This window comes from Heptranchias perlo, chromosome 8 (assembly GCF_035084215.1).
Source record: "Heptranchias perlo isolate sHepPer1 chromosome 8, sHepPer1.hap1, whole genome shotgun sequence".
Lineage (NCBI taxonomy): Eukaryota > Metazoa > Chordata > Chondrichthyes > Hexanchiformes > Hexanchidae > Heptranchias > Heptranchias perlo.
Genome location: NC_090332.1, coordinates 22,562,977 through 22,576,929, shown reverse-complemented (window position 1 = coordinate 22,576,929; position 13,953 = coordinate 22,562,977). Strand labels below are relative to the sequence as shown.

Below are 13,953 nucleotides of genomic sequence, written 5' to 3'. Positions count from 1 at the left end.
TGCTGGCACTCTCCTTCCCCCTCAGTTAATGCTGGCACTCTCCTTCCCCCTCAGTTAACGCTGGCATTCTCCTTGATCCCCTCAGTTAATGCTGGCACTCTCCTTCAGCTTCAGTTAATACTGGCACTCTCCTTCAGCCTCAGTTAATACTGGCACTCTCCTTCAGCCTCAGTTAATGCTGGCACTCTCCTTGATCCCCTCAGTTAATGCTGGCACTCTCCTTCAGCCACAGTTAACGCTGGCACTCTCCTTCCCCCTCAGTTAATACTGGCACTCTCCTTCACCCTCAGTTAATGCTGGCACTCTCCTTCAGCTTCAGTTAATACTGGCACTCTCCATCAGCCTCAGTAAATGCTGGCACTCTCCTTCCCCCTCAGTTAACGCTGGCACTCTCCTTCAGCCTCAGTTAATGCTGGCACTCTCCATCCCTCTCAGTTAACGCTGGCACTCTCCTTCCCCCTCAGTTAATACTGGCACTCTCCTTCCCCCTCAGTTAACGCTGGCACTCTCCTTCAGCCTCAGTTAATGCTGGCACTCTCCATCCCCCTCAGTTAATGCTGGCACTCTCCTTCCCCCTCAGTTAACGCTGGCATTCTCCTTGATCCCCTCAGTTAATGCTGGCACTCTCCCTCCGCCACCGCCCTTGAATAATAATGTCACTCTCCTTCCACCTCATATAATGCTGGCACTCTCCTCCTGCCCCCTACCTATTGGTAATCCCAGCTTCTTCCCCCCCCACCTCCTTCAAAGTGTCACTCATAACTTCTTGCGTCCTTCTCCTGGTGCTGCTGCACACTGTGGTAGGATTTTCTGATCTTGCGAGAAAACCCTCCCATGGTATACAAAAGTGTTCAATCACTTACAGCAATCACAGAACGTTGGAATGGCACTGGGAACAGGAAGGGGTGAAAAGGAGGAGACCATGCTGATTTTCATCCATGAATGTGAGCATAGAGAAAGTGCCCCCAAAACATGGATGTATTCATATTAGACACGAACAGTTCGTATGGATGTCTAAATTGCATCTAAATTGGTTTTAGAGTTTAACAGTGGAAGTAGTATGAAGTTATGGAGAGCAGCAACAAAAGAAAGCTTTTGCTGTAATTGTCATTTAGATTTTGTTCACAGCACAATACGTTCTGTATTACATTTTCTTAACTGATCTCTCTGCAAGCCGTAACATGCTTGTGAGAACAAGTGAAGAAGAACAACAACACAGTTTACTGTTGAGTTTTTCAACCAAATTTTTCTCCCTGTTACACATCAGCATTATAAGCACTGGGAAAAGGTCAAATAAAGTTAAATGAGATGAGATGAAAAGCAAAGATTTCTACTAACATTCTACATGAAGCAGTGACAAATAGTGTGTGCTTTTCTCCTCTACCTTTCTGAGTACAGAACTTTTTACTAACAAGACATAAATCCCTGTGATAAGATATTAAAGAAGCTTAAAGATCAAAGGCAGAATCATCCAAGCAAAATAAGGCAAATTCCACCTAAAGGGCAAATTAATGCTGGTTGTAAAATGCTGCAGGGTTATATGTATCATAATATCTAAATTTGATTTACAGTGCCTGTGTCAGTTGCAGGAAGGATTTTTCAAACCATTTAGTTTCAGGGCTGCTCTTGCATCAGGCAGGAGGAAAAACAACAAACGGAAACTAGAAAAGTTAGTCTCACTAAATACCTGCCCCCTTCCCCATGCAGAAAAATCAATAAAAAATCATTTTAAAAAATACATTGTAACGTGATAGAAATAAAGGCTGATGTAAGCTTAAGTTTCCGACATCACAACAGTGACAACACTTCAAAAGTACATCATTGGCTATAAAGCACTTTGGGACAAGGTTAAGAAAGGTGCTCTCTAAATGCAAGTTTTTTCTTTCCTTAAGTTAGAATGTGTTGTAGTGAGAAACTTTCAGAATACCTACTGAAGTTTATTTTTAGTAAACCATTGATGTTTTCTTTTTCTCATTTTCCCAATGTATTTCTTTCCTGGGTTGGCTATTTGAACTATTCAAAGCTCAAAGCTCCATTGACCTAAAAGGAGCCCAAACTTCTCATGGCACCAGAATGAGCCTGGAAAAATGTTTAAGTCTTTTTGGATTATTAATCACAATGTAATCTGCTCTTTTCAGATTGCTTCTCCCTCACCTCTTAAGTTAACTGATGGGAAAATGGACTTCTATTGTGGACGGTGGGCTGGACATTCCATATTTAATTAAAGTATTTAAGGCCTTGAAATTATACCATGTGAATATGGGTCCAACAAGTGGAATGTAAAGCTGCAGTCCACTCTGTCCATCGAAGCAAGAGCACTCTTGAGTTTGAAATTAATTCTTAAAATACTTTATAATTTTTTTTTAACTTTCTGTATTTTTTTGACAGATTAGCACTTTTGTCAACAGCACAGCTAATAGGACCACACACGCCCTTATAAGGTAGCTGGGCAAGGTAAGAATTGTGGTATTATCAGGGTCAACAAACCAAAGTCTTGCCATAGATTCCAGATCAATACAGGGCTGAATAATGGAGAAGTGGGGATCGATCAGCACTCTACAGGTTTGCTTGAAAGCCTTTGTGCATTAGTGGATATTTATCGAGAACTTTCTCTCAGGAGATTAAACGTGTGGGATGGAGTCCACGATAGGGTACACGGTCAGTGGAAAATGTGGACTTGATGAGCCAAATAAACTTTTCTCAGTTCATGCTTCTGTATGATCTAATAATTTTGAAACATTGAAATTCAGACTGGCTAACTGACAAACCAGTGTGTGTTGCACCTGCACATGGACTAAACTGGTTTTCCTCAGTGTTCCTTATCTCAGAACGTTTCTTTTTGATGTGTACCCTGTGCAAATCAATATATTTGCATATTTCATTATAAGTACTGAAACAGGTATCAGTGTTACAATAAACAGTGTCAGATGCTCTTCAAACCATCTGTTTATTTTCTTTTTAATGCTGAATTTATTGTATTAGCCTGTGTCACGCAATATGTGGTGAACATTAAACTTACATCAATCTACTTAAGTGATACAAATGTGGTTCCTGCCTATTTTGAATTATAAAAGACAGAAAAAAATTGCATTTTTGTAGTGATTTTCAAGTCCTCATGAAGTCCCAAAATGCTTCACAGCCAATGAATTACTTTTGAAGTGTGGTCACTGTTATTAGGTAGGCAAACCGGGCTGTCAATCTTCACATAGCAAGGTCCCACAAATAGCAATGAGGTAGTGTTCATTGACAGATAAATGTTGGCCACAACCCGCGGTGAACTCCCCGCACTTCTTGAAATGGTGCCATGGTGTCATTTATGTCCTCCTGTTCAGGAGATGGAGCTTCAGTTTAACGCCTCATCCAAGAGAAGGCACTTTCGTTGTTGTAGCACTCCCTCAGTACTGCAGTGAAGCGTCAGATTATGTGCTCAAGGCTCTGGATTGCAGCTTGATCCAATGACCTTCTGATTCAGAGGTGAGAGTGCTACCACTATGCCAAGCTGATATTCTAGATTATTCGGTTTCATGTGAAACTGTGAAACTCTAGTAAGACCAGGGTACTGATATTATTAAAATGGAAGCTACAATTGCTGCTATTGTTAAGAATCTTCTTTGTTTTGACTTGAGGACCTCAATGTAATATAACATACATCTGCCTGTCTGGGGTAGACTTTGATATTAAGAGGACAGCTCGCCCTTGTTTATGGAATGGCCTGCAGACTGACTCGATCAGGTCAAAATTGGTTTGACTGTTACCTCAGACAATGTGTGCAAGGCTATCCTGTGGAAAGATAGTAGTTGTCTCTAGACTAATGCCTGTGACACTAAAGGTGTGCTTTGATTGAGGGAGGAACAGTATTCTTCATAGAACCTGGCCATCACTTCAGAGGAACTGAGAGGTATATCTGAGCGGCGTCTCTAGGTTCTTGAGTTCACTCAGTTAAATCTCAGTATTTCCAGGGGATAGTAGAACTTCATCTTACGTAGGATCTGTACAACTGGCAGCAAGAAAAGACTTTCATTCCATCAGTCTGAGGTGGAGTCAAACCAAAATCCCAGCAACCTACTTTGTTACTCAGTTTCCCCTTTATCACAATCAAAATCCCAACAATATTCCATTACCACTGGAATATTCTATCCATAATGCATCCCTTTATATGCTTAGGTAAAAAAAAGATGGTCAGAAACAATTTTGAAAGTTTGAAATTGTAACATTTCATTTACACATACTTATTAATATGCGTGATAGCACTATCGGGAAGATAGAAGGCTATGGGGCTGATTTGGTACAGTATAATTTTCCTGCCTTTTCCCCAAACTAATCTCATATTTCTGCTTTCTCCTCAAACTAATCCCATTTTCCAGCCTCCTCCTCAGACCCATTTATATTCCTCTTGATTAAGTAATTATCTAATACCTTTGTGAATGCTGTCATCAACTGAATATTGACCACCGATTACTCTGCATGTAAAGTTTCTTCTAATCTCCCTCTTTATCTATCTAGTGTTTATCATGAGACCAAGGCCTCTTGTGTTGATTTACCTATCATCAAAAATAATCTACCTAATGTTGGAGATTTCCAGTATGATGAAGCTTCAGGGTCTATTGGGCTATTGCTGTTCCTTCATCATCAGTAAACAGAGTAATATTCAGCTTCACAAAACAAATTATATCCTCTCTGCATTACTTTTTTTCTTCACCTCCAGATGCAAAGCACCACTGTCAGCAAGGTAAATGGCTGGCATCAACACTGTTTGCTGTCAGGTCCGATACCATACTATGGCCATGGGGTGAGCTCACATGTACGTGGCAACGATATGATCTTGACATTGCTGGTCGATTCAAACCTTCCCCCGACATCTGAGTGACGGAATAGGCACAAATCTTACATGTGTGTGCACAGTTGCTCCTGTATCACTGAATTGCCCTGCAGTATAAATTCGGTCAAACTGTGGAACCACTTCCACAATATCTTTGGGTTTTAGTCATAAGATATGTGTAGAGCCAGAGAAGAATGTGTGCATGGAATACTTTTACTTTCACTGGTGTGAAGTAACAGTGTTAGGGATATATAATCAAGCAGATTCTCCTGATAATCCTGATCAAAAACATCTTGACGTGTTGTTGACAGAACCTCTTTTTGGCCGATTAGGAGATTGCTCTGTTTAGCAAGGCATTTAAATAAAATTAAATAAACCTTTCTTTTAAAAGGTCTTTTCCATCAACACGTTTGTTTTTAATTGCATTGTTTAGAATATCATTAAACAATAGGGTTTTACAGATAGCTGTTAGCACAAGGGCCTTTGAGTGAGTGTCAAGTTGGGGCTGTCTATAATGGTGCCCATTCAGCAGAAAGTTTCCAGGGTTTGCAGAAGAATAAAATCAGAATGCGGAACAATGAAGCATCCTGCAGACAGGAGCATTATGTGAACCATCAATCAACATTTCAGTAATTGAAGGGGTGTTCCTGTTCTGAGACCCATGCTGCTCACAATATTTTTGAATGAAATGGAGAAAGCTCATATTCAGCACTGGACCAGAGCACTGCAAATAGGCATAAATGTGCAAAAATGGAATCACCCTCTGCTGACAGGAAAAGTCTGTTACATCTGGTATTCCCAGGCAGTCTCCAAGTACTAACTAGACCTGAATCTGCTTAGCTTTTGAGCTCAGATGGAATCAAGTATATCCAGAGCAGTGTGGCCATAAGCATAATACAAGAGGGTCCTAGTTTTGATAGGCCATTGGGTCTGTGGGATTAGGCAAACCCCACCAGAAAACACTGAGTGCCCACCTTTAAGGGGTGTCAAGGGTAAAATTACAAAATCAAACTAATTTTTATAAAGTAATTAAATAACAAAATTTAATTAAAATGGTAGAATAGGGAAAAAAAATCAAAACAACAACTTGTACTTATATAGCACCTTTAACATAGAGAAAAACATCCCAAGTTGTTTCACAGAGGCATAATCAGAAAAATAATGGCCAAAGAAGAAGAGACGGCATTGCTGGAGATGCTCTGACTATGATTGGTTAGGTAAGAATAGAGCCAAGAGAGGGTGGTCCCACTAAGCTGGACTGTGAAGTAGAGGCATTGGAGAACAATGGTGGGGTCGACCATGTCAATGCTTGTAGAGAAGTTGAGGAGGACAAGCAATGATAATGCACTATGGTTACGGACACAGAGAATGTAATTTGTGACTTTGGTTAGGGCCATTTTGGTGCTATTGCAGGGCGGAAACCTGATTGGAAAGATTCAAACAAGGAACTGCAGAGAAGTTGGGCATGGATTGGGGCGGTGACATTTTCAAGGACTTAAGAGAGGTTAGGGGGCTGGAGATGGGTGGGTAGTTTGCAAGGACAGAGGGGTCGAGGGTGGGTGCTTTGAGGGAGGTGGACAGTACCTGAGTAGAGAACATCATTTACAATGTTAGCTAGCATGGCCGCCAGGAAGGAAAGTTGGGTGGTCAGCAGTTTAGTGGGAATGGGGTCAAGAGAGCAGAAGACGGGTCTCATGGACAAGATGAGCTTGGAGAAGGCATGAGGAGAGATAGGAGAAAAACTAGAGAAAGATGCGAGTTCAGCGTTACTCTAAAGAAGAGCCCGAGAGGGACATTAGGCTTGGTGGGCAAGTGGAAGGGGCAAAGCAGCAGAGGCAGCTGATTGAATGGTCTCTATCTTAGTGACAAAGAAGTCCATGAACTTGTTATTGGAGTGATGGTGGAGGGGGCAGGAGTTTAAGGAGATGTTGGTAGTGCCGAAAAGAAGCGTGGATTATTTTTGCTCTCCAGGATGATCTTTGAATAGTGAATGGTTTTGGCAGAGGATAGTGCTTGGTGTGGTTCAGCCAGATCTGGCGATGGAGGTTAAACCAGTTGCACACCAGAAATGTTCAAGTCTGCACCCCTTGTACTTGATGAAGCAAAGATGGGAGCCATACCAGGGGCAACAACTAAGATGGGACAGAGTAAGGGTTTTGCTGGGGACAAGGGCATCAAGGGTGGAGGTGAGGGAGCGGTTGAGCAGATCGATGGTTGAGGAAGTATTGTGGTGAATGGAAGACAAATGGCTAGGCAGTTGGGAGTTTGAAAGTGAAAGTGAAAAAAAAAATCCATGCAGTGCCCACGGTCTTGGACGGAATCCAGTAAGGCAACAGATCCACTGGCAGAGGCTGAATTTGGGAGTGATCATACTCTGAAAGCATTTGTGTGAAACAGTTATCACAAAAGGCAAATCAGGTACTGCAGAGCTTCTGGTAGTGATTGAACTACAAGTCAAAACAAATCATACTGACACTATACAGATCAATGGTGAGGATAGTTTTGGAGTATAGCACGCAGCTTTGGTCACCCAACCTCAAAGAGAATATTGACACATTAGAAAAACTTGAGAGAATAATGACCAAGATGATTCCAGGCCTTAGAGGATTAAGTTATGAAGAATGGCTCAAGCGACTAAACTTATTTTCACTGGAGAAAAGAATGAGGGGAGACATGGGATAAATAGATGGGGTTTAAGTAAACAAGCTATTTGACATGGGCAATGAACATGCACAAAATTCACAAGCCTCAAGCAAGGTTACACCTTTTTTCTCACAGAATAATGGACATGTGGAGTAGACTCCAGAAAAAATAGCTGAGTTGCAGTCAAAGGCCTTGCCATTTCCCTTTATGTTGACTGGCTTTGGGCAGTCTCAACTCAGTTCTTGGTGGATATAAGTCAACAGCACAAAACTGCCTCTGGTAGTGTCCATGGCCAGCCTGTTTATGATGGAATGACCGACTATCCTTTTCTAATACATGATGGATTGACATTAATTATAACAACCGATTAACTGAGTAAGTCAGAAGGTCAACATACTGTTTACCAAACCTTAACCGAACAGGACTGTCAGACTCAGAACACATTTGCTAAAGAAATGACTGTTTTCTCTGGAATGGAAATGAGCTTCATAGTGGACTAGTGGAGAGGAAGGGGGTCTTTCCAGGTTTGAGTTCTAGGTTTAATCTAGTCAACATTTGCGGGAGATTTCTTCTGTGCTTCATCTGTAGCAAAGTTGTAAAACCAGCTAGCGCATGGAGGAATTTTTCCCTCACAAAGGAGATGGAAACTTCTTGTTAAATGTCATGGTTATGAATCCATCATATTCACAAACCTATTTGCATTGGACACAAGTCAAAAAAATATTGGCCTCTCAACTTTCACTTCAATCGACACACAAACACCTGAAAACAAGAGGTTTACAAAAATAGAAGCTAAAGCTTGATTGTAAAGGCCAAGGTGCAGCTGCTTTGGAGCACTAGGTTTTTGCAACCAGACTCAAATCAGCCAAATCAGTAATTATTTGGTGAGTTTTATATACTTCAGCACGTATCATGCAGCTATATGTGCATGTGCACCCACACCACATAGATCTAAATGGAGAGTTATTCTGATTGTACTACGAGATTAAACAAGTTAGGGCAATCTTTTCTTGTTCAGTACATACTTATGTTAATTACTTCACTTGTGTAGTATCTTTCATGTATAAATGTTCCAAGGCTTTTGATTGGAGATTGGACGACGCTGCCCAGGAAGAGGGAGAGAAATTATGGGAAATGACCAAAGATGTGGTCACAGGAAATTTATGAAAGTGGGGCGAGGTAGCAAGGCAGAAGGATATAGGGAGATTAGGGAGTTCCAGAGTGAAGGGCATGATTGCTGAGGCTCTACCACCGATCATGGAGTGGAAAGGAGAGAACTGCTAATAGACCAGAGTTGGAAGAACGGAGAGTGCGTACTAGAATGTTGAACTGGAAGAAATTTCAGGGTTAGGATGGAGTAACATCTTGGAGGGATTTGAAAACAGGAACAGGAATTTTAATTTCTTTATCAGCAGTTCTAAAGAAAACTAGTGGAGCACAAACATAATGTTATATTTCTATATGCACGTGATACAGCATTTTTGTAATACTATGAAAAGGGTAAGGACAGACAAGTCTCCACTCATATAGCACTGACAGTGCCAGGAATACAAGTGAATTACTTCTGTCTGAAATGGTTCAGTGTTATGAGTTGGCTCTCAATGTTCTGAATTTGCTGTGTTTACACTGTGTGTGAAACTCAGATAAGTTTTTGGTCATGGATTTCATACCCCCCCCCCCACCCCAATCCTCCCCCACCCATAGTCAGGAGTAGGTCTGTACAATGCAGCAATGTGAAAGGTGACTGCTAGCTTGTATTCAGCTAATCATGCTCTGACAAAATGGGCATATTTGGCTGGTAATCTATTTCCTGGGGTCAGGCAGCTCTGGCGTTGATCCCAGGCCAGAGCAAAGTTGTGGTCCTTATTGAACTGAATGGAGCCGATCTGGGATGCAGGTAATTCCTTCCCATTGCTGACATGATCGGAATGGCTCTGGGGGACAGAAACCTGAAATGATTGGTCTCCGTGAAGCCAAATAATTTTAGTAACAGTAAAAAGATTTTTGTGTCTTTCCTCGACAGACATTGGACAAGTAGTTTGAGCAGAAAATATTTTGCCTAAACTCTCCTTTCCCTTTAAGAACAATTTTTGATCTTTGGGATAGGGTAGGTACAATTCGTTTTGTGCAGATGCAGTTTTACATTGATTTAAAAAGAAAATCCTTGAAGAACCATAGTTGTTTGGATTGTGAGTTCTGCTTATCCTGGTGGTAAAACATGGGCTCTTGGCTCAATAATGTGACTGGCAGATCCTTTTCTTTACACTGCACTAGCAGCCACTTCCTGCGAGTGACTCACAGTTTGCCCTCAAATACTGAGAAACAGAGGGAAGAAACAAGGACTCTGTGACTGTTGTCCCTATTCAGTCAACAAGAGGACAGCACAAATAAACAAAGGAAATGGCAGAACGTTTCTTTTTTGGAAGTGGGGGGGGCGGTGGGGGATGGAAATGAAAGGCCTTTTAGAAGTTTGCAGTGGGCTGAGGGAGAAAGTATAGAGATTGTGTCACTCCGCTGGCAGGTTAGCAGAAGGTCAGGCTGTGCCAAGCATTTTGTAAAAGCTCTAAGTGCACCATAATACAAGTCTGGCATCGCATCTGATTGCAGCTTCTGGTGCTATTCAAACGCAAACATTCTGAATGACAAACAAAAAAAAAATACAACATAGACCCATGTCTCAACATGCACGAGAACTGAGGCAGTATGCTTTGACCCAAACTAGTTGCTAAGATATGAAAGCATTCTGGCCAAACCAGCCATGAACCCCAGCTGTTCTTTTTCAGCAAGTACCTGTAGATGACGCCATTTTGGTGAAGGAACATGAGTGCCGAGGTGACCTCTGCTGCATAAAACCTTGATCGAGCTTCATCAAACTTGCGGGAACGTTGGATCTGAAACATTAAATCGCCTCCATTTACGTATTCCATGACGAAAAAAAGGCGGTCCTAAATGAAGGAAGAAAGAGCTTTTTCAGTTAACTTTCTTAAAGCCTTACAAGTGACTGTTGTTGTGAGTAAACAACTAAACATTTGTAGAGAAGGAGTTTCATGATGTCAGCAAAAGCTGATCAGTTGAAAAAGCAATTAGCTGTTGACAAAGGAAAAATACATTTCAAAAGCATGTCTGAAAGAACCACTATACCAAGTAGCTTTGATTCTTTAATCTTTTTAGTCCCACTGACTTACAATCTAAAAGTTTTGACAGTTTATTGGGCTGCATTAGGAAATCACACAAATCGCGACAGATTTCCACCTAATGTCACTCTACCAAAAGCTATCGGTAATATTCTGACCGGTCTTTTTATTGTGAAGTTCATTCAAAATTTCATACAAAACAAAGAACTAGAAAGAAATAGCTGATCCCAAGCAGTGCTACTTTAGTTTTTCTTGCCCTAGTCTCTCTCTCTCAAACACATTGGGAGAAAATTTCCTCTAAACATATTTACGATTTTGCTACAAATAGTGAACTTGGGAAATCTGCTCAAAATTCATACTTTCATGCATGCAAACTCTCATGCACTCTCCTGCACATGCACTCTCTCAAGCGCATACTCATTCTTTCATGCACACATTCTGTCACTAGTATTCTTTCTCATGTGCATTCTCGCATGCACACTTTGTGTGCACTTTCTCTCACGCATGTAATGTCTCTTGTATGCATACTCACATGCATACACTATCGCATGGACCAAGGCAGCAATGGAAATAAGAGTCGGAAAAGATGCACAACTAGCTGCCGATTCACTATCACTCGTTTCACACTATCGCACAAAGTCAAAATATACCCTTTCAGATGAGATTTGCACTTGTCTTTATTCATTTGTGACTAAATTCCCATACCGGAGAATCTGGGCATCTGTTTCAATGGTCGCTTGTGATAAAATCTTTGAATGACTGGGCGAGAAAAACATCTTCTAATTCCTCCCTTTGTTCTAGTGATATTCCTGAGACTTGTTCCCAATTCGCCAATACTTGCAATCATTCATTATTACTTAAAGGGAAGGTATGTCTAGGGAGAGTATTTTTTGCTCAAAGTCCTTCCCTATTTTATAAAATATAACAATAGATTCAGCAGAAGTTTATTTGATGTTTTAGTAAAAATATCAATTTTCTTAGCAGTCAGAGTGGCTCGACTGGAGTCAGCGGGGGCAATTTTACACTTCTGCCTGAAACAGGCGCAAAGTTTGTGGTGCAGCCGCACTTCCCCCCTTGAAACCAGCCTGAGCTATTTTCGAGCTCGGGCCTCATTTCAATGCTGCCAGCGAGCTGCGTGTGCCAAGCGGGCACCCCGCTGTAGCTTGTCAGTTGTGGGAGGATGGGAAAGCAGCTGGCTCCCACGCTGAGCTGCCTGGCAGTTTGGGCCTGGGCGGGGGGAGGGGTGTCAAGCACGGGCTGGCTGCACATGCTCTGCTCATTTGTACCTGAATATTGCAAATGTTGTCCTACAACTGCCGTAGGAACCCAATCTGGATATTTAAGCAGCATCCCACCCGAAACAGGCGGGCGTACTGCTCACCCATTTATAAGCATGAAAGTTGCAGGGCATCGAGAAACCATATTACAAATCAAATACACAGAGCTCATCACTCAGAAGAAATGGAGCAGACTACAAAGGGTGCAGCAAGAAAACAGAGATGAAGGGCTCAACACATCAATATTAGCAGCAAGCTGGCCATATTCCTAGGTTTTTGGCTTGCCAAACCTGGAAAGTAGTTTGTTCCAGGCTAGCTGGCAGGCTGAAATTCTATAAGTGCATTATATAGGCTGCCATAAATCAAGCACCATTACCATTCAGACACTTTCCAACATTCACCCAGCATTGCTATATGTGTGTTTTCAGACTAGGAGATACATTGGCCTACAACTATATTACTAGAGGGGACTAAACAGTGAATTTTCATCCTGTTAGGTGTGTAAATCTTGTATGTATGACTTTTAAAGTAATGGTAACCAAATTCAAAAATGGACTCCAAGTGCTTTGTTGGAAAGTGAAATGGCTGCTCAGAGACATTTGAGACAAGATTCATCTACAGAACTCTCTTTGATCTATAGGATCTTTTACTTGACTCTTCTTGGTGTGATGAGAGTAGATTAAAGGCAATTTTTGATTGTTGTCATGTGTGTGTGTGTAAAGAAAATACACCTGTTGCAACCAAAAATCTTATTGTTTACTTGGGTTTTAAGATTGTTCATATTTTGGTTGTCTGACTTCTAAGAATTTGCTTGAAATCTAAGGGGAAATATCCTTCAAACCCACCAAACTTCTTGTGCTAATCAGTTTCTGTTCATTGCCATCGTCATACATGTGGAAAGCATATAAAATAGCATAAGTAGAGCTTACTTATTTACCCCCACCAGAGATTGTGTCATTCCAAGAGATTGGTAGAAGGGGCTTGGCAAAAACAGACCCTTTTAAATAGTCACCTTAGTTGCTTGCCATGTAAATTGATGAATGTTTTTCCAGTATCTTCCTTCTGCTTTTGCTTATGTGAATCATTTTTAGTTGTAAATAAATTTGATTAATAGTTTGGCTTGTATAAAGTAGTCTAATGATATTTTCTGCCTTCCAAATTGACAGGAGACGTTCTCCAGTAAGCAATCTCCACGATTGGGATAGCTGTTAGACCCAGGCTACACTAACTCAATGTGCCAGGGAGGATTCAGATTGTAAGAGATGGTTTTCTATGCAAATGTCATCAAGAGGTTCACATTAAAAAAGGTGCTGGAGGTAGCCTGAACTTTAACAGTGGGATATTCATTTCAACAACTGGTTCACAAATGACTATCCTGATGGCTGCAGGGATAATCCAATGAAAACTCTTTTAGTAGAAGTTGGAAAATCAAAATATCAACAGTACTGTGGCACCTGATCACAAAATACACACAGACGAGGAAGGTCATTCACAGCCCATCCTTGCTCAACCATCCAGAGAGCAAACAAAATCACAAGCACCATTTTTGTCTCTACTGTCCTACTCAGAAATCCACTCCATGGGTTGATTACTTTTTGTGTGAAGAAAAACTTCCTGATATCAGTCTTAAATTTGCCTTTTGGAACCCATTTCTGTTTTGTCCTACTGTTATGCAGGCCGATCAGGACGCTGGGCAGCTTTTAGCACAACAACTTTTGACTTTTACTTCTGCAATGTTGTGGGAAGGTCCTCAGAGGCCAGTGATAATGAAGCCACATTACTGGCTGTATGGGCTGGTTGATAGCTCAGCCTGCCTAGGCTGGACCCGAAATGGCAGATCTGTCTTACGTGCTGCCAGAGTGCAATGTTTATATTTGCTGTTGGCAGCAATTTTGGTTGGAAGCAGTGAGTGAAAACCATGTTCCTGGAAGATGTTGCTGCCCTCAACTGTGGGTATAATTTATTCGGTAGGTTACCGCTGTCGCTGTTCTTAAACACAAACACTGATCGCACTAGCTTATAATTGGGCAGCAACTAGTACGATAAACTACCATTAGAGACGTTGTTATATTGGCCCATT

General features: G+C 41.4%; 1 protein-coding gene across 2 annotated transcripts in view; it reads right to left on the bottom strand.

Moving 5' to 3' along the window:
• prkcea (protein kinase C, epsilon a) overlaps positions 1–13,953 on the bottom strand; it is a 481,020-nt gene that overhangs the window by 84,249 nt on the left and 382,818 nt on the right. For both annotated transcript variants that reach the window (XM_067988786.1, XM_067988787.1), the window contains one exon: positions 10,253–10,407. In XM_067988786.1, the coding sequence (XP_067844887.1) occupies positions 10,253–10,407 (155 nt within the window). The remainder of the gene's footprint in view (positions 1–10,252; positions 10,408–13,953) is intronic.